Source organism: Anomaloglossus baeobatrachus, chromosome 2 (genome assembly GCF_048569485.1).
Source record: "Anomaloglossus baeobatrachus isolate aAnoBae1 chromosome 2, aAnoBae1.hap1, whole genome shotgun sequence".
NCBI lineage: Eukaryota > Metazoa > Chordata > Amphibia > Anura > Aromobatidae > Anomaloglossus > Anomaloglossus baeobatrachus.
This window is the reverse complement of record NC_134354.1, coordinates 108,225,435-108,250,209: the sequence shown is the minus strand read 5'-3', so window position 1 is coordinate 108,250,209 and position 24,775 is coordinate 108,225,435. Positions and strand designations below refer to the sequence as shown.

Here is a 24,775-nt window from a genome sequence, read left to right as displayed (position 1 = left end):
GACAACTCACTTTTGTGGCATACTGTACCTCATTTGAGATGAACGTGCACTGCTTTCTTCATTGCATGGTACGGGTGTTGAAAAAAAAACCCATGTAGCTCTTTTTGTGTTTTTTTTCTGATAGGTCTCCCAAAAGTTGAACCCCCACCCATCAGATATTGATGCATCCACTATTGCTTTGCCATAAATGCCCCAGATGTTTACTTTTTGCTACATAGTCTTGCGATGTGGCCGCTTGGAGCAGAAACGTTTGTGCACTCCTGACCTCAGGTGTTGTTTTCTCCGTTGGTAGTGCAGTGTATAGTTGGCCTCTCTATTCATGCATTAATACCATTATAACATAATATTCATTATGATATCCAGGAATGACACACTGCAGCCCCGGCTCATTGACACAATCTTCCTTTATATGTTACTATATGCAAGCAGCAGATTTGTATTATATGCTTTCATGTGATGCATGGAAGTATTTCAGACTCGTTTAGCAGCAGAATGGTTAATGTCATTATTTTGCACACTTAATTTTTAATGTACAGAGACAGAGCAGAGTGATACATTGCACATCATTGTTCACTATATGCCTGCTGGAACACAAGGTGCTTTCTTGGGCTTCTTCCTTCTTTCTTTTCTGCCCTTTCCTTCCTTCCGGTTTTTCCTTTTAGGTTTTTCAATGCAGGGTTTCACTTCTTGTGGAAATGATGTTGTCGCACCTTTGAATGGTTCACGATTGATGGTAGGGACAATAGTAGTAGTTATAGAGTCTACATTTCTTACAGGTTCATCATTAAGGATATCATTGAATGGATCCCGTCTATGTCCTATGTCCAGCATAGAGTCCAGTGGTGCGTTTGGCACAGACACCCTCTCGTTCTTGACAATCTCCTCACCCCAGATGTCTTTGGAAGGGGGTTTGATGTTTTCTTTATTGAGCCGATTCTTCCTTTTACCTTTAAGACCTTTTCCCTTTTTGTTCTTTCTCTCTTTCTGCTTAGTTTTGTCTTTCTTCTTCTTTGTGGCGTCCTTTGTTGTGGTCTGTTCAGGGGACGTGGTTGGACTCATTGTCACCATGATCTTCAGGAGGTCCTCAGTGGCTTGCATGACTTGTCCAAGGGTTGGTTGTCCCACTGGTAGCTCCAAAGATGGCTGTTGAGTAGAGTTTTTGTCTTCGGGTTCTGCGGGCTCATCTATAAGATTTCCCCCATAATCATAGAGTCCAGACTCTCTGGGAACAGCAATTGTTTCATTTTTGTACGTCTTACACCTGAAAGAAAAGCATTGTAAGTATTGTAGCCTAGATCCATTAATGTAACACATACATGTTTAACGGGGTTGCCTGGCCACAATACAGTGCTGGCCAAAAGTATTGGCACCCCTGCAATTCTGTCAGATAATACTCAGTTTCTTCTTGAAAATGATTGCAATCACAAATTCTTTGGTATTATTATCTTCATTTAATTTGTCTTCAATGGAAAAAAAAATTGTCATAAAGCCAAATTGGATATAATCCCACACCAAACATAAAAACGGGTGGACAAAAGTATTGGCACTGTTTTAAAAATCATGTGATGCTTCTCTAATTTGTGTAATTTACAGCACCTGTAACTTACCTGTGGCACCTAACAGGTATTGGCAATAACTAAATCACACTTGCAGCCAGTTGACATGGATTAAAGTTGACTGAACCTCTGTCCTGTGTCCTTGTGTGTACCACATTGAGCATGGAGAAAAGAAAGAAAGAAGAGCAAAGAACTGTCTGAGGACTTGAGAATCCAAATTGTGAGGAAGCATGAGCAATCTCAAGGCTACAAGTCCATCTCCAAAGACCTGAAAGTTCCTGTGTCTACGGTGCGCAGTGTCATCAAGAAGTTTAAAGCCCATGGCACTGTGGCTAACCTCCCTAGATGTGGAAGGAAAAGAAAATTTGACGAGAGATTTCAACGCAAGATTGTGCGGATAGTGGATAAAGAACCTCGACTAACATCCAAACAAGTTCAAGCTGCCCTGCAGTCCAAGGGTACAACAGTGTCAACCCGTACTATCCATCGGCGTCTGAATGAAAAGGGTCTGTATGGTAGGATACCCAGGAAGACCCCACTTCTTACCCCGAGACATAAAAAAGCCAGGCTGGAGTTTGCCAAAACTTACCTGAGAAAGCCTAAAACGTTTTTGAAGAATGTTCTCTGGTCAGATGAGACAAAAGTAGAGCTTTTTGGGAAAATCCATCAACATAGAGTTTACAGTAAAAAAAAAAAAGAGGCATTCAAAGAAAAGAACACGGTCCCTACAGTCAAACATGGCGGAGGTTCCCTGATGTTTTGGGGTTGCTTTGCCGCCTCTGGCACTGGACTGCTTTACCGTGTGCATGGCATTATGAAGTCTGAAGACTACCAACACATTTTGCAGCATAATGTAGCCCGGTGTGAGAAAGCTGCGTGTCCCTCACAGGTCATGGGTCTTCCAGCAGGACAATGACCCAAGACACACTTCAAAAAGCACTAGAAAATGGTTTGAGAGAAAGCACTGGAAACTACTAAAGTGGCCAGCAATGAGTCCAGACCTGAATCCCATAGAACACCTGTGGAGAGATCTCAAAATGGCAGTTTGGAGAAGACACCCTTCAAATCTCAGGGACTTGGAGCAGTTTGCCAAAGAAGAATGGTCTAAAATTCCAGCAGAGCATTGTAAGCATCTCATTGATGGTTACCGGAAGCGGTTGTTTGCTGTTATTTTGGCTAACGGTTGTGCAACCAAGTATTAGGCTAAGGGTGCCAATACTTTTGTCTGGCCCATTTTTGGAGTTTTGTGTTAAATGATCAAAGATTTGATTTTTGTTTCATTCTCTTTTGTGTTTTTTCATTGCAAGCAAAATAAATGAAGATAATAATACCAAAGAATTTGTGATTGCAATTATTTTCAAGAAGAAACTGATTATTCTCCGACAGAATTGCAGGGGTGCCAATACTTTTGGCCAGCACTGTATATTGATAAACTACAGTGCCTTGTAAAAGTATTCACCCCCTTGGCATTTTTCGTGTGCTGCTGTCTTATAACCAGGAATTTCACTGGGGTTTTTCTGAGGTTTTGTATCAGTTTATATAAAGAACACATCTATAACTGTGAACATTTGCAACAAATAGGACAAAATAATCTGAAAACTTCAGTGTGCATAACTATTCACCCCCCTAAAGTCAGTACTTTGTAGAGCCTCTTTTTGTGGCAACTACAGCTTCAAGTCGCTTTGGGTAAGTCTTTGAGCTTTCCACATTTTGCCACTGGGATTTTTGCCCATTCCTCCAGGCAAAACTGCTCCAGCTCCATTAGGTTAGATGGTTTCCTTTGATGAACAACAATCTTCAAGTCTGACCACTGATTCTCAATTGGATTAAGGTTTGGGTTTTGACTTGGCCCCTTCAATTCATTTACATGTTTCCCCTTAAACCGCTTGAGTGTTGCTTTAGCAGTAGCTTTGAGTCATTGTCTTGTTAGAAACTGAACCTTTGTCCCATTCTCAAATCACTGACAGACTGAAACATATTTTGCTCAAGAATACCCCTATATTTTGCACCCTCTTCCCCCCTAGCAGGACCATTTCCCCTGTCCCTGCTGCCAAAAAACATCGCCACACTGATGCTGCCACCACCATGCCTCACTGTGGGTGTGGTGTTTTTAGGGTGATGAGCTGTGTAGGTTTGGCACCAGACTTTTTACTCACTGTTTACTTTGGTGACCAAAAAACACAATTTTGATCTCATTTGACCACAGTACATTTCTCCATACATGTGGGCAGTCTCCCAAATGTCTTCTGGCAAAATCAAATAAGGCTTCCAATTTTTGCTGTAAGTAAAGGCTTTTTTTTCTGGCCACTCTTTCATATAGGCCAGCTCTATGGAGTGTACGGCTTTATGTGGTCGTGTGGACAGATACTTAGTCTCTGCTTGGGAACTCTTGGGAAGCTTCTTCAGGGTTACCTTTAGTCTCTGTGCTGCCTCTCTCATTAATGACCTTCTTGCCCGGGCTGAGACTTTTGGTGGGTGGCCCTCTCTTGGCAGGTTTGTTGTGGTCCCATGTTCTTTCCATTTGATTATAATAGATTTAATGGTGCTCTGAGGGATCATTAGCGTTTAGGATATTTGTTTTAGAACTCAACCCTCTTGTTCTAGTTACCGACCCATCTCCCTCCTCAACACAGACTTGAAGCTCTTCACCAGAATATTATCAGAGAGACTCTCTCCATTGCTGGGGGGGATTGTCCACCCTGACCAGGCTGGGTTCATGATGGGAAGGGAAGCGAGGGACAACACCACTAAGGCGCTGAATTTAATCCACAGGGCTAATTCGGAAGGGTTGCCCCTGATGCTCTTGTCGACCGACGCAGAAAAAGCGTTCGACAGAGTCAATTGGATATTCATGGAGGAGGTTCTGCGGGAGGTGGGGTTGGGGAGGATGATGCTCAGGTGGATATGCTCTCTGTATAGCAACCCCTCTGCCGCGGTCAGGGTGAACGGTCTCCTTTCAGATAGATTTTCCATTCTTAACGGCACAAGGCAGGGATGCCCCCTCTCACCCCTGATCTTTATCCTGACCCTGGAACCCCTGCTTAGCCGAATTAGAGGTAACATTGACATTTCTGGCCCTACAGTTGCGGGTTCCACCTACAAAATCGCGGCGTACGCGGACGATTTACTTTTCTTTATTACCAATCCTCGGGTCTCCCTGCCCAATTTACTGAGAGAGCTGGAAACATACTCCTCTCTTTCTAATTTTAGAATTAACATGTCAAAATCGGAGGCTATGAATGTATCTCTCCCCCAAGATCATGTTATTTCGCTTCAATCGGCGTTCGGGTTTAAGTGGGCTAATCACTCTCTGAGGTACCTGGGGGTCCAGCTGGCAGCGGATAACAGCCAACTATATAAGCTGAACTATCTTCCTCTCCTGCAGTCCATTAGAACAGACTGCGCAAACTGGGCGAGGGGTCTTTTCACATGGTTTGGGAGGTGTGCAATATTGAAGATGAACATATTACCACGACTACTTTACCTCTTCCAGGCCCTGCCAATTAAGATCCCGAGCTCTTTTTTCAAGGAATTGGCCTCACTATATACTAAATTTATCTGGGCGAATAAGCCGGCGAGACTTTCCCGTTCCCTATTGTGCAGACCTAAGCGTAGGGGAGGGCTGGGAATACCTGATATGAAAAAATATTACTGGGCCACACATATGGTTAGGGTTCTGGACTGGTGCCGTCACTCTAGGATGAAACCATGGGTCGCCCTGGAACAGAGTTTCTCGGAGGTGCATTTACCGGCCATGCCTTGGGTCGGGAGTTTTTCCCCGGCCTCTGAGATCTCACCCCACCATTGGCGCTACTCTGGAATGCTGTTCGAGGGGAGAGGTTCGGCGCCTCCTCCTGCCGTTGCCTTCCCCCATGTCACCAATTATAGGAGATCCGGATTTCCGTCCTGGCCTCTCGGACCCAGTTTTTCGGAGTTGGGTACAGGGGGGCAGATTCAGAGCTTACCAGATGGGAGAGGAGGGTGACTGGCTATCTCTTTCGGATATATGTGGTCTCCTGCCTCCGGACCCCCTGGGGAGATGGAGGGCCATGCAGTTGAGGCATTTCTTGAGCTCCCTTCCCTGCTTCGCCCGGTATGCTGGGCCTCTCACAAGATTCGAAAAATTGTGCTTGGGAGAGGGGGCCCTGCGGCACTCACTTTCCCTGGCATACAATTTGCTATCAGACCCGGGAGATTTGCCCACCCCGGTTTATTTGCGGCAGTGGGAAAGAGACCTTGGGACGGCCCTATCAGACACGCAACGAAACAACGTCCTAATGATGGCACATAAAACTTCGATCAGTTCCAGAATGTTGGAGGCCAACTTCAAACTGTTGACTAGGTGGTATAGAGTCCCGACCAGACTTCATAGGATATTCCCCTCAGTCGATCCCGTTTGCTGGAGGTGTGGCTCGGGGGAGGGTGATTACGTGCACATCTTTTGGTCTTGCCCTTCCTTGCAACGGTTTTGGTCAGGAGTGAGGGAGGTAATTAGACTGGTGACCGGCACGGCTGAGACACTGGGTCCGGAACTGTTTATTTTACAGCTTTCGGAACTCCCGGCTCATAGATACAAGCGTTCTTTGCTTAGATTTCTGGTAATTGCCGCCAGGTCGTGCATCCCGCTGGGCTGGAAGTCCTCTACCCCACCCACATTGGCACAGTGGGTTTCAAGGGTTAACGACCTAAGGCACATGGAGGACCTGACATCCTCTCTCAATGACAGTCAGGAAGGTTTTCGTAGGACCTGGTTCCCATGGTTGGAGTTCACTTACTCGGCGGATTACGCCAGATTACTCGCTGCTCCACGGCTGCTGTGAGGCTCTGGAGGAGCACTCTCCCCCCCCTCCCCCCCCCTTTTTTTTTTTTTTTTTTTTTTTTTCTTCTCTTCTCTTTCTCCTCTCTTCTCTCGCTTTCCCTTCCTCTCACTTCTTTGTCCCCTATCTTCTCCTATTCTCCCCTCCCCTGCATTTCCCTTTCTTCCTCTTTCTCTTATCCTGTTCTAAATTCTTTTGGGCTTTGCTTTCTCTTTCTATGTATGTTCTGTATTCTACCCTTGTTGGGTTGGTTCATAAAAGGATTAAACTGGGCCTGACTCGAGCAGTTGCAGTAACTGGATATGTACAGGGGAGAGGAAGAGTGGGCTACATGTCAATGTTAAATATTTGAAATCTGTTATTCTGCTCTTTGTGGCGCAGTTGTTATTTTGTATGTTCTCGAGTCGGTCTTTAAAATAAAGAATTTAAAAAAAAAAAAAAAAAAGAACTCAACCCTGACTTGTACTCCTCAACGACTTTGTTTCTGACTTGTTTGGAGATTGCCTTGGTCTTCATGGTGTTGTTTGGTTAGTGCTGCCTCCTAATTGTTTTATATATTATCCCATAACTTTAATTTTTGCCTACATTTTTCTCACTTCACTTTCCCAACTTAGACTATATAGTGCTGATGCCTCACACACAAATTGGAGTACAAAAAATATTTAAACACATGTTGTAATGTAATACTATTGGTAAAAAGTTAAGGTGGTGAATATTTTCACAATTCGCTGTATCAGTAAAATATCATTATTATCAGATTGTTGGGGGTTCGACACCTGGTACCCCCAACTATGAGCATGCTTTTTATGTGGCTGACGCAGGATGTCAACACTTTGAATGGCGCTGTAGAGCGCAAACTCATTGAATGTGGTGGCTACTGGAACAAATTCAGTTAGGTCAGAAATATTTGGACAGTGACCAAATCTTCGATATTTGGGGTCTGCATTCCACTGTTTTTGATTTAAAATGCAAATGAAGTGGAGACTTTCAGTGTTAGGGGTTAAAGAAAAATATCCTGGAAAACGTTTAGGAATTACAACAATTTTTCTACAGTCTCCTCATTTCAGGGTTTCACAAGAAATTGGACAAATTTTTCTTTACCATAAATAAAATGTTAATTTTTAATACTTTGTAGAGAATCCTTTGCAGGCGATCACTGCCTGAAGTCTGGAAGCCATAAACGTCACCAAACATTGGGTTTCCTCCTCTGTGATGCTTTTCCAGCCTTTATTGATTTTCACTTCAATTGTTGCTTGTTTGTGGGTCTTTAGCAAGTGAACTGAAGCTTGATGGGATTGTGATCTGTTGATTGACTCGATTACAGAATATTCCACTTCCTTGCGTTAAACAACTCCTGAGTCTCTTTCGCAGTATGTTTTGGGTCATTATCTATCTGCACTGTAAAGCGCCGTCCAATCAACCTTTCTGCATTTGGATGAATCTGAGCAGAAAGTATCGCCCTGTACACTTCAAAATTCATCCGGCTGCTTTTGTCTTAAGTCACATCATTGATAAACATTAGTGACTCAGGGCCATTGGAAATCATGCATGCCCGGCCAACACACTGCCTGCACCATGATTTTTTTATACAGAGGACGTGCTGTGCTTTGGATCATGAGCCGCTCCAAGCCTTCCCCATACTTTCTTCTAACCATCATTCTGGTACAGGTTGATCTTAGTTTCATCTGTCCATACAATGCTTTTCCAAAACTAGGCGGCTTCTTTACATGTGTTTTGCTAAAGACCGCTTTACACGACATCGTGACCGATATCGCTAGTGTGCGTACCCGCCCCCATCGGTTGTGCGACACGGGCAAATCGCTGCCCGTGGTGCACAACATCGCGCGGACCCGTCACACTACTTACCTGCCTAGCGACGTCGCTGTGCCCGGCAAACCACCTCCTTTCTAAGGGGGCGGTTCGTTCAGCATCACATGACGTCACAGCAGCGTCACTGAACCGCCGCCCAATAGAAGCGGAGGGACGGAGATGAGCGGGACGTAACATCCCTCCCACCTCCTTCCTTCCTCATTGCGGGCGGACGCAGGTAAGGTGAGGTTCCTCGTACCTGCGGTGTCATACATAGCGATGTATGCTGCCGCAGAAACGAGGAACTACATCGCTAGCTGCAGCAGCAGCGAAAATCGAGAATAGGGGGGCATGTCACCGATGAGCGATTTTGAACGTTTTTTGCGACGATTCAAAATCGCTCATAGGTGTCAAACGCAACGACATCTCTAAAGTGACCGGATGTGCGTCACAAATTCCGTCACCCCAACAAGATCGCTTGAGCGATGTCGCAGCGTGTAAAGCGGCCTTTAGTCTAATCTGGCCTTTCTATTTTTAAGGCAGATTAATGTCTTGCATGTTGTGGTGAACCCTCTGCATTTGCTCTTACAAAGTCTTCTCTTTATGGTGGATTTCGATTCTGAAACACCCATTTCCTGGACAGAGTTCTTTGCTTGGGTGGCTGTTGTGAAGGGGTTTTCCTTCACCTTGGAAAGGATTCTGCGATAATCCATGGCTATCCAGGCCTTTTTGAGTTCCCAAGCTCACTAGCACGTTCCTGGTTTGTTTGTTTTTTGCACAATGTAACAAACATTTGCTTTTGACCGCTCCTTACATTTCTGCCATCTTTCTGATGGATTTCTTCTTTTTTTTCATCCTAATGATGGTCTGTTTCTCTTGGACTGAGAGATTCTTTGCCCGCATGTTGTGAGTTCACAGCAGCAACTTTGAAATGCAAATGTCACACCTGGAATCAGCTCCAGACCTTTTACCTGCTTTATTGGTGATGGATTAATGAAGGAATAGCCCATGCAGCCCATTAAAGAGCTTTTGAGATAATTGTCCAAATACTTTTGGTCCCTTGAAAACGTGGCAGCTACATATTAAAAAACTATAATCCTAAATCCTTACTCCAAATAGTATGTGAATACCCTCAAATTAAACCTGAGAGTCTGCACGTTAAACTCGTACTAATTATGTAACTGTATCTTGACTATGTTTTGGTAAACAGCTAAAATGCCAAAACTTATGTCACTGTCAAAATATTTCTGGGCATGACTATAACAGCTGCTTAGTGGGAATGCTTGGTGTCAATCTCTTTTCGGATCCCACAATGATAAACTGATCACATGGTGTCCTGCAACATGTAAAAGAATAAACAGTAATTACTGAATTCCCCTGAAAAATTACACAGGTGCGCTGTCCTGGCAATATATGGACTTGCCAGGTTCTCTGTAGTAATTTGCTCTCTTTGTAGTAGTTTGCTATTTCTGCTAAAAGATTAGAAAAAGGAAAATGGACTAATCTATATTTGAAAATGGAGGAAATTAATTTATATATAAATGTGTTCTCATGAAGTATCCAGGTGAGAAAGGGTGACTGTCAATTAGAAACTAAACTGCTTCACATTGGCCAGTGTTAGCTAATGGTATTAACTTAAAGGGGTATTCCCATCTCAAAGATCTTATTACAATATGTAGTAGGTGTAATGATCATAATATTAGTAAATACCTCCAATTAGAAATGTAGTATAGTTCTTCTGATTCACTATGTCGCTTACCTCATGTGCAGGGCATTGCAAGACCTTAGGTATCCATGGTTATGACCACTAGCAACTAACTAACTCACTATATTCGTGGTTGTAACCAGGGATATCTAAGGGGTACTTTGCACATTGCGACATCGCTACTGCGATGTCGTCGGGGTCAAATTGAAAGTGACGCACATCCGGCGCCAGTAACGATTTCGCAACGTGTAAAGCCTAGATGAACCGATAAACGATCGCAAAAGCTTCGTAAATCGGCGATCTGTGTAGTTTCGGTCATTTCCATTAGGCCCCTTTCACACGTCAGTGATTCTGGGACGTTTGTGCTTTTTTTTTAAAACGTACCAGAATCACTGACATACGCAGACCCATTATAATGAATGGGTCTGCTCACACGTCAGTGATTTTTCACTGCACGTGTCTCCGTGCGGCGTACCCGCGTGTGCGTGATTGCCGCACGGAGACATGTCTATTTTTTTCTGGCATCACTGATGTTCCACGGACCACGCAGTGGTGTGGTCCGTGAAACACGTGCCAGAAAAAAACGTGCTTTTAAAATAAAAATCATTTTTACTCACCCGGCGTCCAGCGATGTCCTCTGCAGCCCGTTCTCCCTGCTGCTTCTGAGCCGGCTCATTATTGTCGCGCATATTCATTATGCGCGACACAGCGGACCCGGAAGCAGTTGCTGCGGGGGTCACCGCCGGCTGGATGCTGCACCGCGGGAGCGATCAGCACCATGGACAGCGGGAGTCCGCACAGGTGAGTTGTTTTCTAAGTGCAATCACGGGCCACGGAGAACGGAGCCCGGATTGCACTTAGACAACCCACGTGTGCCGTGAATCACGGCACACGCAGGGACATGTGCGTGTTTTACACGCCAGTGAAAAACGTCACTGTTTTTCACTGACGTGTGAAACGGGCCTAATGTTGGTACGATGTTGTTCCTCATTCCTGCGGCAGCACACATCGCTGTGTATGAAGCCGCAGGAGCGAGGAACATCTCCTACCTGCGTCCCGCCTGCAATGAGGAATGAAGGAGGTGGGCGGGATGTTTATGTCCCGCTCATCTCCGCCCCTCCACTTCTATTGGCCGCCTGCCGTATGACGTCGCTGTGACGCCGCACGACCCGCCCCCTTAGGAAGGAGGCGGTTCGCCGGCCAGAGCGACATTTCAGGGATTATTATATATAATATAGCAGCCTATTACTTACCAACCATACCAATGTCGCTCCTCACACTGCTCCTTATATGCGAAATCAAAGCACTGCACCTGGATGACATTAAAGAAGGCCTGTCCCACAACCCTGGAGGCTGTATTATTCACCTTTCGAAGGCAGTCTTTAAACCTAAAAAAAAGAAAACAAACAAAAAATAAACAAACAAAAAACCCAGAAATGGTAAAATATGTCAGAAGTATTGTCTTGACATACACAGCATGTATCGCCAACAGGATAGTTCATACATGTATGATTGCTGCGTGTCTTGTTGCTGAACAGGAGCTGCAAAATCCCCGGCCCTGTAATCAGAACGGAACCAGCAGCAATCCATTCACAAAAAAGTTCTGCAAACACAACTTTCTTCTTTGATTTTCTTCCGGATATGTTTTTTTAACATTGGAGTCTATGAATATCGGATCCCTTACCTGATTACTATTTATCTTCCATATGAAACTGATCTAGTAAGAAAAAACGGATCCTTTACAAATGAAAAAAAAACAGATGGCTAAAAAGCAATCAGTTAATGGATCCATTTTCCATAGACTCCAATGTTAGAACGGATCCAGCAGGAATCCATTTTTTTAACTGGACATGTGAACTAAAGCGGGGTTTACACGCTGCAACATTGCTAGCATTTGCTAGCGATGTCGAGCGCGATAGCACCCGCCCCCGTCGTACGTGCGATATTGTGTGATCGCTGCTGTAGCAAACATTATCACTACGGCAGCGTCACATGCACATACCTGCTCTGCGACGTCGCTCTGGCCGGCGAACCGCCTCCTTTCTAAGGGGGCGGGTCGTGCGGCGTCACAGTGACGTCACACTGCAGCCGTCCAATAGAAACGGAGGGGCGGAGATGAGCTGGACGTAACCTCCCGCCCACCTCCTTCCTTCTATAGCCGGTGGCCGCAGGTAAGGAGATGTTCGTCGCTCCTGCAGTGTCACACACAGCGATGTGTGCTGCCACAGGAACGAGGAACAACATCGCTAACATCCTGAAAACGATTTTTTGTTTCAGGACGACCTCTCCGCGGCAAACGATTTTGCCCTCTTTTGCGATCATTTAAGATCGTACTTAAGTGTTACACGCTGCGATCTCGTTAATGATTCCGGATGTGCGTCACAAACACCGTGACCCCGACGATAATTCATTAACGATATCATAGTGTGTCAAGCCCGCTTTAGCCTTAGAAATCTACATCCCTAGTAACAATATGCAGATCTTAAGGCACCCCCTCATCACCACCCTCAAAGCAGATCTATCAGAAGATTTCACAATGTATACATACAGTATATTTGAACCAATGAACTATTTCTTTCTAAGACAGGGCTCATTAAATACTCATCTTAACAGGATTAAAAAAAACAATTCTGAAATGGAGTTTTAAAGTAAATATAACAGTATCATCAGGTCTAGAAGAGCTATGTAATAATGCATACAGTTTGTATTCTAAAATCTGGTCAGAGATCCACTTTAAGGATCCATTGCATAGATTCTCTCTATCTCCGTCACCTAGTGTGTTTGGAAGACATTGTGGCAGCAGAACATAATACATTTAGTTCATTTTCTTAAACTTGGCTTCCATTGAACATTTCCTATCAAAATATTTTAGATGTTCCACTTTATAGATGTGGATCAAGCACAAAAACAGGAAAGAAAAAATTTGGCCAGCTTGGCCACCACTTGAGAGTTGGACTGTAGTAATGTAGTGCACAGATAAGTCTCCATGTATAGTGCTGTACTCTGATATCTATTGGCGGTCCCATAGACAGAAGGTTGGTGCGCATGTTCACGTGCGATATAGAACCCCCCCATTTCTGATGATTCCTGGAGGTTGCAGATGACAGACCCCCACCGATCTACTAATAATCCCCTATCTAGTGAATAGGTGAAAATTGGTACACACTCTTCACAACTACATAATCTCTTTTAAGCATAGATTACAGTATTGTAATATAATTCCAGCTAAAAAAAGGTCACAGAATGTCCTTTTCTTTGTCCAATTAATAAAAATAATTTTCTATTGAGGGAGGAGTTTGGGGCCTATTGGCGATTTAACATATTGTAGTGTACAAACTCATAGTTCAGCTGTAATAGGTGGGCGATGCCCCCATGATGTAGCCGTACTATGTTTTATGTATTTAATGTCGAATATTATAAATGCATGTGTGGATATTTACGTGTTTTAGAGGCGAATACCCTTAGGATGTAGCAGAGATTAGATTGTTCAACAGGTTATCAAAGGCTGCATCCAGTAGTCGGGTTAGCCGGGGGTAGAGAGAGTTTAGAAGAGGTGTTAGATAGGATAGGGTGAAAGTAGGGAAGGGAGAAGTGAGAGATGACAGGGCGGATGGTTAGGAAAGATCCCTAGAGAGAGTCAGTCAAGAAGTGGGTTCACTGTGAAAAGACGTGGCCTCAGTGTAAGGGCCAGTCACGGAAATCGGAGGAATCCTCTAAAGGTCTGGAGCCTACGGCTCACCCCAGTGGGCTTAAAGAGTCACCCAGTTAAAGAGTCTTCAGGACACAGAAGCGAACAATAGTTTGCGGTATTAAGGGGGAAGGAGGCACAGACCCCGGAGTATTGAGGAAGCTGTCCAAGATAGTGGATACAGCATGAAGAGTAGTACACTACAGAGAGAGGAAGGAAAGCCATGTCTGTCATAACAGTGTGAAGAATAAAACCAAAACTGGTTGGCTAACTGAACTCTAGTATTGCGTATCTTACTATATCAAGAACCGGCAGCAGGGGTGACTGTTAGAGATTAACGAACCTTTCAAATTTTTATTTGCCGATCTTTACTGAGCTTCCCGGTGTTCACCAAGCTGTTCAGCGACAGTTTAGCGAACATACCGAGCCCATTGAATTAAATGGGAGGCCAAACTTATGTGTTATAAAATGCTGTAGGGGGGCTGTAAAAGAAAGAAAATAAAGCAGGACAGGACAGGCATGGCTGTAGCTGCTCCCGCTGCTGTAACTACTCTCGTGACTGTACTTCTGGGGCCGCTGATTATCCCTCATCCATATTCAGTGCTTTCCCCACCCACTGGTGTCTGTGATTGGGTTCAGTAAGAGCCCCCAAGACAAGGTCTGTGATTGGTTGGAATTACAGATTCTGTATTATGGTATAAAATAAATAAATAAATAAATGGTGGAGGGTTCCCCATCTATTAATACCAGTAATATCAGCACAGATAAAGCTCATGGCTAGAGGCTGCAGCCCCCAGCCATGTTTTGATCTTGGCTGTGTATCAAAATAAGAGGAACCAGATGCGATATTTATTTTTTTAGAAAAAATTAAATAAATAATTTTTTTAAAAAAATGGCATGCAGTCCCCCCAATTTTGATACCCAGCCAAGAAAAAGCCTGACAGCTGGTATTCTCAGGCTGGGGAGACCAATGCTTATTGGACCCCCCACCAGCCTAAAAATAGCAGCCTGCAGCCGCTCAAGATTGCTGCATCAATTAGATGTGACAGTCCGGGAACTTTACCAGGCTCTTCCAAATTGCCCTGGTGCAGTGGCAATCGGGGTAATAAGGGGTTAATAACAGCTCACAGCTGATATTAAGCCCTAGATTAGTAATGGGAGGTGTCTATGAGACCCCCCATTACTAATCTGTAAGTGAAAGTAAATAAACACAAACACCGGAAAAATCCTTCATTTGAAATAAAATACAAAAAAACACCCTTTTTCACACCTTTATTAACACCCAAAAGACCCAGGTCCGACGTAATCCACACGAGGTACCACAATGATTCCAGCTCTGCTACATGTGAACTGACAGCGAGCGGCCATAGAACATGACCCCACACTGTAACTTCAGTCAGAGACTGAGCCACAGCAATCAGTGGTGACGTCACTCAAGTTAGTTGCAGCCACAGCTGGAGGTTCCCACGGTTCTCCACCTGTGACCACAGGTAACCTGGCCTCAGGGGACCTCAATGAACTCAGTGACCTGACCTCAGGTAAGGTCACTGAGTTCACAGACCTGCATCTCCTGGCAGATAACTGCGTTTTTTCTGCCAAGAGATACAGATTTGGTACTGAAATTATCATACCATATTCCTGCACTCAATCTACTCCTCCTGGCAAAAAACCGCATCACTACTGCATGCGGTATAATGCGGTAGTGTTCCTTTTTTTGCCAGGAGGTTTAGATTGGGTGCAGGAATGTGGTGTAAAAATATCATCACCAAATCTACATCTCTTGGAAAAAGAATGTCGGTTTTGACGCCGTTTCGGTGCAGTTTTCTTCCAGGAAGTGCACATTTGGTGCTGAAATGTCTGCAACAGTTTTCAGCACCAAATTTGCACCTCCTAGCAGAAAACCACACCAACACGGCGTGAAAACCGTTTTTATGCAGACTTGGTGCTGACATTTTTACACCATATTAATGCATTAAATCTACACCTCCAGGCAAAAAAATCGCATCAAAAACGAATCAAAACCACATGGTGTTTAGATGCTGTTTTTAGGTGTAGCTTGGGTGCAGGAATATGATGTAGAAATGAGAGCACCAAATCTGCATCTTTTGGAAAAAACAGTTTTCTGCAAGGAGATACAGGTCTGTGAATACAGTGCGAGTTCATTGAGGTCATCTAAGGTCAGGTATCTGAGGTTACAGTTGGAGGACTGTCGGAACCTCCAGCTGTGGCCGCAACAAACATGAGTGACGTCACTGCTGATTGCTGCAGCTCAGTGTCTGCCTGAAGTTACAGTGTTCAGTCATGTTCTATGGTTGCGTGCTGTCAGTTCAGATGTAGAAGAGCAGGAATCATTGCGGGATCTCGTGTGCATTACGTCAGTACTGGGTCTTTTGGGGGTTAATAAATGGGTGAAAGAGGGTGTTTTTTTGTTAAATCCACTAATGACATCCTATTACATTTTTGTATGGTTCACATGTCTTCACAGACATCAGAAAATTATTATTGCTAAGTCTGCTAACTCCGTAGTTTGGCCCTTGCTGAAAAATGTAAATACTTGTAAACTTACTTGTTGTCACATTCGCAATGACTGATGGTATGCCAGAGGAAGTTCCTATAACCATAGCTGTAAGTAAAGGGATGGATGACATGTTCACAGTGATCGTGAGTCCTACAACATGAGTCTGTCTCTTTATGATCACCTATATGATGACACAGATAAAGAAAACAAGATTAGCCAACATCACTGGATAATCTGAATACAAGATGTTAGATTACTGCTACTCAATTGTGCTGGCTCCAGTGCCGGGCCTTGCTCCTTTCTCCTTCCTTCTTTAGCCAGCTTCCTCTTTACTGTTGCGCTTCTGATTAGTCTGGTAGTCAAGTGTTGCTTTATATCAAAGTGAAGCCCACTAAACTAATGTGCCAAATTTATTAAGAGGTAAATGTCGCGGGCGGAGGAGGGGACGCCGCGCTCTCCCACTGCTCGGGTCCGGCTGGCACTGCGGCTGCTGCGGCCTGCTGCTGCTCGATGGCTCGAGCGATGGGCCGGATCCCAGGGACTCGAGCGGCGCTCCTCGCCCGTGAGTGAAAGGGGATTGGGTTTTGGGATAGTTTATTGTCCGTGACGCCACCCACGGCTGTGGTGATTGAGTGGACACCACCGCTGCTCTGTTTGGGGAGCCCGGGAGTGATGGTACGGAACAGCCAGTTGTGGATTTGTCCCTCCGTGGGTAGGGGTCTTGGTGCTCCCGGGGCCCGGTGATGGGATTGGGATAATGGACAGGCGGGGATGGGGCCTGTGGAGGTGCAGGGGCGCAGGGACAGCGCTGTGCCGCACGGCACGGAGGTACTCACTCAGCCAGTAAACACGACACAGTTCTCGGTAAACAAACGGCTGGTTGGACGGGTCCCTCGGACGGTTCACGGTGCTGATGTTCCCTGCAGTTAGCGGTGACGGTCTCTTCCCTGCACCTATGTAAAGTCTCTTGGTAGCAATGGGTCCCCACCGGTTACCCACTCCTCGGCTTCAATCTGGGCCGAAGGAGCCCTACTTTGCCCGCAGGCGCTGGCCCTGGGAAACTGGTGCCCTGGCGGTGGCGGTGTCTCCCCTTCACGGTCGGGCTGTTGCCTTCAATCGGGACTTGGTTGTTAGGAGACAGAGGTCCCCTTCACTGACGGATTTAGCAAATTATGGCGACTCCTAGCCTTGCCGGGATCCGAAAGGCCCCTGCCCTGGTGCTGACTGTTCTTCGTATACTGCTCCGGTACCGCCGGGTCACCACCCGTCCGCGGTCCTTCCAGCAACCTCCGAGCAGTCCCCCTGCAGACTATCACCGCCGTCTGCTGACCTTGCTGTCACTGTCCGGGGCACACACCCGGACCAACTTCAGGCTTTCTTAACTGTTTCTTTGCTGTCGCCACTCTTACTGTCCTCCTTTACCACCTCACTGTTTACTCCTCACACTTCAAACTCTCTCTCTCTGATCTGCCTGGCTTTTCCCGCCTCCAGGGCTGTGAACTCCTCGGTGGGCGGAGCCAACCGCCTGGCCCACCCCCTGGTGTGGACATCAGCCCCTGGAGGAAGGCAACAAGGATTTTGGGTTAGCTTGGTGTACCTGCAGGGAATGTGGGGTGCATGTGGTGTTGTGACCTGTGACCCCTGGCTTGCCCAGGGCGTCACATTCACCTCCTATTAAATTTGGTACACCTTTGGGCAGCCTGTGCACCACAAACTGAATTCTACATTAGCTATAATTTACCATAATTTATAACAAATATTGGTCTAAAGTAAAAAAAAACAACAAAAAAACAGTAGATCTTTTGGGACACTGGTTACCACATGCTTCTTACTAAACACCAGTCATTGAACACTACAAAGTTAGCCCACCAGTCTCCTCGCTCATTAGCATAAGATAAAAGATCTGTAGAAATACTTTCTCTAAAGATCCATTTATCTATGCTAGTGTATACAGGGACGGTTAAGCAGGGATTAGCAGTATGCACACAGAACTGCTCATGGTTCTGGGCGCATATTGCACCTGACAGGTTCCCTTTAATGACTATGTGACGCCCTGGCAAAACCAGGTAGTCACAGATAGGCCCCCGCATAACACCACCCCTCACTTAGGTAACACACAGCCGACCTGAAACCCTAGTCAACCCCCCTTAGGGAAAGATAGGCACACCAGTGGGCGGGATCAGGCGGTTGGACATGCCCACCCAGGGGTCTAGACAGCCCGGGGCGGGAAAACAAACAGTTTAAGCTCAGAGTTCAAGTTGAGAGGAGTGGAAGCTGGGGCTAGGTGTAGTCCCAGCAGGAGGAGAAGCTCAAGTTGAACGGTTGGCTAGGTGGCTGACGGTGGTCTCCGTCAGCAGGAGATGGGAAGACAGCTCGGCAGATCTGAGGTGGACCGGGACAGGGTTGTAGCCCGCTGGTACCGACACCGGAGAACTGACCCGGAAACCGTAGCACAGAGGGGGTATTCGGACCCTGAAACCAGGACCGAAACCAGCCGCCTAGCTAATTAACTGATTGAGGGCAGGATTATAGGTCCTGATCCACACAAAGTCCCTAAAAGAAGACAACAGCCCACCGATAGGGATAAGGCCACCACCAGGGCCCATAGATCCCATGGGCCAGCGTCTGCAGGCACGGCTTCTTAGGCCACATCCAGCCGGGAGCAGACTCCTGAGTTCCAGACCAGGCAGTCCACCATACACAAAACAAGTTCAGAGGGAAAAGACAGCAACCACCAGCCCAGGTGGGGCATCTGAATGCTACCGGCCGCGGCGGCCGGCCACCAGCACCTTGGTTTACCAAAAGACTCGTGTGATTCATTTACTGTGAGTAACCAAACATCCCCCCGCACGTCCGGGCGCACCAGCCCTTGCCATCGCTATACCCTGCACAAGGACACTGGGTCCCAGGGCAACCATCCCTAACCACGGAGGGGTTAACATCCAGCTGCCACTACATCTCCCCCGGGTGCCCCACAACAGCAGCGGTGGTGTCCCACCTCACCACACACCGTGTGTGGCGTCACGAACTTAATATAGCCTAGCCCGTACATCTACGTCTCCCTTTTTATTTGGCGTGTCCGCGAGACCCCCGAGTCCGGAGACCCTCGAGCCACCCACAGAAGGTCCGGATCCGAGCAGCGGCGGCTGCTGGCACGAGGGCGGCACAACTACGGCACATCCTACTCCATACCAGTCTTGATGGATCTGAACCAAAGAGTTTCGTGTTTTTGCGGTTTCCAAATGCTGACTGAATAAGAAATGACAATCCTTATTCATACGGCCACACACATTTTTATTCTGCAAGAAGATGCTGACAGTTACATAGCTTTAAAAATGTCATAATACAATTTGCAGATTCTCTTTCTCGCCTAAAATGAAAGAAAAAAAAAATTACCAGTGAGTCTTTATATTGTCCTGCTGAGTGGTTTTAATGTGAACACAAGAGTGCCACAACATTAAAACTACTGACAGGCTCAAGGGAGTCCGTGACCCCCAAAATGCATGTTAAAAAAGCTATGCAGTGTTGTATGGGACTTAGCCTTTACAAAAACCATACTAGCACTGGATCTGTTTACTGGAACAATGAGTGAGAAAATAACTTTTAATTCATAAGCAAATGCGATGGCTAGTGTGCACTAAACTCTTGGCCACGCTGTTATTTCTCCTCATTTGCATATTGTGGTCCTCCCCCACTTCTGATTGACAGTGCTCACTTCCCAGGGAAGGAAAAACTAGTGTGTCCATGTCATCACATGACAGCGATCTTCATCTTCATGACAGCGGTAGCCTCTAATGCAGAGGTCCCCAATCTGTCTAACCTTGAGAGCCACATTCATCTATGAAAGAGCAAACCAAGCCATATCCAGCTCTTAGAGAATGTCGTGAGCCACACACAGCTCTGAGACAGGGTCACGAGCCACATCCAGCTCTCACAGAGGATCGTTAGTCACATACAGGTCTGAGAGAGGGTTGCGAGCCACATTCAGCTCTGAGAGAGAGTTGTGAGCCACATCCAAGTCTGAGAGAGATTTGTGAGCCACATTCAGCTCTGAGAGAGGGTTGTGAGCCACATCCAGCTCTGAGAGAGGGTCGTGAGCCACATCCAGCTCTGAGAGAGGGTCGTGAGCCACATCCAGCTCTGAGAGAGGGTCGTGAGCCACATCCAGCTCTGAGAGAGGGTCGTGAGCCACATCCAGCTCTGAGAGAGGGTCGTGAGCCACATCCAGCTCTGAGAGAGGGTCGTGAGCCACATCCAGCTCTGAGAGAGGGTCGTGAGCCACATCCAGCTCTGAGAGAGGGTCGTGAGCCACATCCAGCTCTGAGAGAGGGTCGTGAGCCACATTCAGCTCTGAGAGAAGGTTGTGAGCCACATCCAACTATGAGAAAGGGTTGTCAGCCACATCCAGCTCTGAGAGAAGGTTGTGAGCCACATCCAACTATGAGAAAGGGTCGTGAGCAACATCCAGCTCTGAGAGAAGGTTGTGAGCCACATCCAACTATGAGAAAGGGTTGTGAGCCACATCCAGCTCTGAGAGAAGGTTGTGAGCCACATCCAACTATGAGAAAGGGTCGTGAGCAACATCCAGCTCTGAGAGAACGTTGTGAGCCACATCCAACTATAAGAAAGGGTCGTGAGCCACATCCAGCTCTGAAAGAAGGTTGTGAGCTACATCCAGCTCTGAGAGAAGGTTGTGAGCCACATCCAGCTCTGAAAGAGGGTTGTGAGCCACATCCAGCTCTGACAGAGGGTTGCAAGCCACATTCAGCTCTGAGACAGGGTCATGACCCACATCCAAGTCTGAGAGAGAGTTGTGAGCCACATTTAACTCTGAGAGAGGGTCGTGAGCCACATCCAGCTCTGAGAAAGGGTCGTGAGCCACATCCAGCCCTGAGAGAGGGACTCGTGAGCCACATCCAGCTCCAGCCACTCTCACCATAGTGGCACCCAGACCCAGAACATAATAAAGAATCCAAGGTGCTGACTTCAAAACTAATAAAATAATCTGTGGGATGTACTGATAAATCAAGTCTAATACATGGAGTCTTGGTGCAGGTACCAAAAGACACCTTCAGAAGTCTTGTCTTTTTGTCCTTGCCTCAATCGGTTGTCAGCACAAGGAGGGCATAAAATAAATCTGGAGGTCCAATATATTAACTGTTGGGTCTATACATGCAGAATCTTAAAGGTATATGTGTGCTATGTCTCTTACTAGCCATACTCTGTCAAATGTTTTGAATGTTATAGACAAATTGATATTGTCAACTATAACTGGAAATCGCCATGTACGTATGGGAATGAACCTCAATGGGGGTGGGGGAATCCTGCCTTAAAATATCTCAAATAATTACAGTGAGTATCTCAGTACAAATACACTTTCATGGCAATCCCCTTTAAGTAGTTAAACATCTTGGGAAAAGTCTGGCTTGTCCGGCACAATGAGGCAGCAGCTGTCACCAGAATGACTGTATAGAATCACTTATCACCGTGTCTGAGAAGAGGCTTCCTGTTGTTCTTTCCCCTCCTTTCTCCAGTTCCCTTTTTATTCAGTGTTTTGGCTAATGTAATATATGCATAATCATGCTATTAAAACAAATCACAGATTTCCCACAACTCCCCCAATAATCCACTATTATCTGTTGAGTGGAACAAATATTCCTTTCTCTGCAAAACTCATAAGAAAATAGTGGAAACAGTTATCCTCATATTTCAAATATTTGTGTCCTTAATTTAGGGTGCAGTAACCGAAAGTAGGGAAAATAAATTCAGAGTCTTATATACTCATTAATTTTCTGCTTTTCTTAAAGTTATTCCGTACAATGTTCTTTAAATTCAGTATAGCAGTGAGGGGTGTACGTACTAAGCTACTATAGTGCATACATTACTGAATATGTTACTATAGATCATGTCCTGTAGTAATATACAATGGTTTAGTATTATTCTTTTACGATGCATTTATGTGTATACTGTGTAACAATGCATCTGTACCGAAGAGCGGATTTATTTGACATAGTATAAGTAGCTGAAGGATAACCGAGTGTTAAATATTTGAGCTGATTTCAATGAATAGGGGCTTGTACTGTTCCTTTTAATGGGATTACAGGACTAAGGAATATTTCACCATAAGTTTGCAACAGTATCTCAAAAATTTGGTTATGGTAGTAAGTTCTTGATACAAACATACTTCACATGGAAATGCTTTCTCTTGGATATGTCTGGTTCTATGGTCCTCAATTATCAGCAGAGATGAAAAATTCTATAATGGCCACCTATATTGTAGCTGGTTTATTTAAGGACATTGTGCAGAGCAGCTTTGACTCACCAGGTCTGAGCAATCCAACCTGAACATACATGCACCCAAGCATGGACTGGCCCAAAGGGAAATGGAGAATTTCCTGGTGGGCCCCTGTGCTGTAGAGAGCCACTTACCACCCAATGGATTTCCAATCAAACACTGATTTTAAGATTCCCCTTCTCCTGGACATTGATGTTGGATGCCTACTTCTTTCCCCCAATATGAGCAGTATTTGGCCCCATTATTACATTATACACTAGGTACAGAAAAAAGCAACATCTCTTCATTCACCCAACAAAGTACCCAGTACATTATTACATAGAAGTACAGATAAATGTGTGAATGAGGCTAGCTGAACAGTGGACCCCCAGAGTCAGTGTTACTGGTGGCCCTCAGAGTCAGTGTTACTAGTGGGCCCACAAAGTCAGTGTTACTGGGGCCCCCCAAAGTCAGTGTTACGGGTGGACCCACAGAGGCGGTTTTACTGGTGGACCCACAGAGTCAGTGTTACTGGTGGGCCCCCAGAGTCAGTGTTACTGGTGGGCCCCCAGAGTCAGTGTTACTAGTGGGCCCCCAGAGTCAGTGTTACTGGTGGGCCCCCAGAGGCAGCGTTACTGATGGACCCACAGAGTTAGTGTTACTGGTGAGCCTCCAGAGTCAGTGTTACTGGTGAGCCTCCAGAGTCAGTGTTACTGGTGAGCCCACAAAGTCAGTGTTACTGGTGGACCCACAGAGTCAGTGTTACTGGTGGACCCACAGAGTCAGTGTTACTGGTGGACCCACAGAGTCAGTGTTACTGGTGGACCCACAGAGTCAGTGTTACTGGTGGACCCCCAGAGTCAGTGTTACTTGTGGACCCCCAGAGTCAGTGTTACTGGTGAGCTCTTGGCAGTTTAGGCTGACATTGCCTGCACCTCTCACTTTCTAAGGTCACCAGAATAAATCGCAATAAACCCAGTCTTCTTACCTAGATCACTCTCTTTTTCAGCATTGTTTCCTGCTCCACACCATAGTGTTCCTGGGTAGGTGAAGCCCCTCTTGACTCTGCCATGTTGTCGTCTCTTTCTAGTGGTATGTGCACTCAAGAAGATCAAACATGCCATCCTGGCTTCTGTAAAACCTCCAAAGCCAAAGTCCCACACAGCATCTTGATTTTTCCTCTGGCATATGGAAAGGAAGTCTCTGACAGTCTGAGCATCTTCCTCCAGAGAGCATGACACAAGCTGCCTGCTCTTGTCCCATATTGATGTCACCAGTTCTTCACCATCAGTCACTTGGTACAGAGAATGGTGTCCCTGAAAGGACAGCTGGGCACAGTCCTGCACTCCCACATTGCCCTGGTCACCATGAGCCCCCAGCACCCAATACACAAAGGCGCTTATTAAGAGAGCCAGCATCTCCCCCCACGTCTCCACTAAGTTCAGCACCACAATCAGGAGACAGCACCAGCTGAGAGCAAAGTGCCTTTATGAGGGGACTTTGCAAGGTGGTCTGATCACAGACATTTAGGAGGAGGGACTTCAGATCAGTAATGTCTCTCTCTGTCCCTACATAAATCATTAGGATCTACCTCCTGTAATACAGAAGTTGTGTTACTACTATGGATCTGATCTAAAATCTTGAAAGCTCAGATGACCACCCCTCCACATATATCTATTTCTCTGGATACAGCTCTTTTCATCTATTGAGTCCCAGGAACCTGTTGTTTTGTCAGAGCTGAAAGCTGTTCACTGAGTATATAAAAGGCCATTGCTGGAGGAGCTGCATTATCCCGAGCAGCTTTTATATGTGAATGAAGGTAAATGTAGACATGGAGGTGATGATAATTAAAATGTAGCTCAATTCCTGAAAATATTCCTCAACTACAAACAATTATGACAGATATAATCCCTGAGCAAATTGTAAAAATTGTAAAGAATTTTTTTTTTCTTTAGTTTCAACCAGAAAATACACAATTAGGCCAGTCGTTCACACTGCTTTTGGGTGATCTTATGCCACTCCTGCTGCAAAAATGTAAGCAGTTCTTCGTTTGATGGCTTGTGACTCTCCATCTTCCTCTTGATTATATTCCAGAGGTTTTCAATGGGGTTCAGGTCTGGAGATTGCGCTGGCCATGACAGGGTTTTGATGTGGTGGTCCTTCATCAACACATTGATTGACCTAGCTGTGTGGCACATTGTCCTGCTGGAAAAAACAGTCCTCAGAGTTGGGGAACATTGCCTGAGCAGAAGGAAGCAACTGTTTATCCAGGATAACCTTGTATACGGCTTGATTCATACGTCCTTCCCAAAGTTTAATCTGCCCAATTGCAGCCTTGCTGAAGCATCCCCAGATCATCACTGATCCCCCACCAAATTTCACAGTGGGTGCAAGACACTGTGGCTTGT

At 45.8% G+C, this 24,775-nt stretch overlaps 1 protein-coding gene across 1 annotated transcript; it reads right to left on the bottom strand.

Moving 5' to 3' along the window:
- Positions 1 to 386: 386 nt before the first annotated feature.
- PROCA1 (protein interacting with cyclin A1) lies at positions 387 to 23,879 on the bottom strand. The gene is made up of 4 exons (XM_075333194.1): positions 23,356 to 23,879; positions 16,142 to 16,274; positions 11,141 to 11,275; positions 387 to 1,261 (listed from the first exon to the last, which is right to left on the bottom strand). The coding sequence occupies exons 1-4, from the start codon at positions 23,783 to 23,785 to the stop codon at positions 574 to 576; spliced, it is 1,386 nt and encodes a 461-aa protein (XP_075189309.1). The 5' UTR covers positions 23,786 to 23,879; the 3' UTR covers positions 387 to 573.
- Between the last annotated feature and the right edge of the window lie 896 nt (positions 23,880 to 24,775).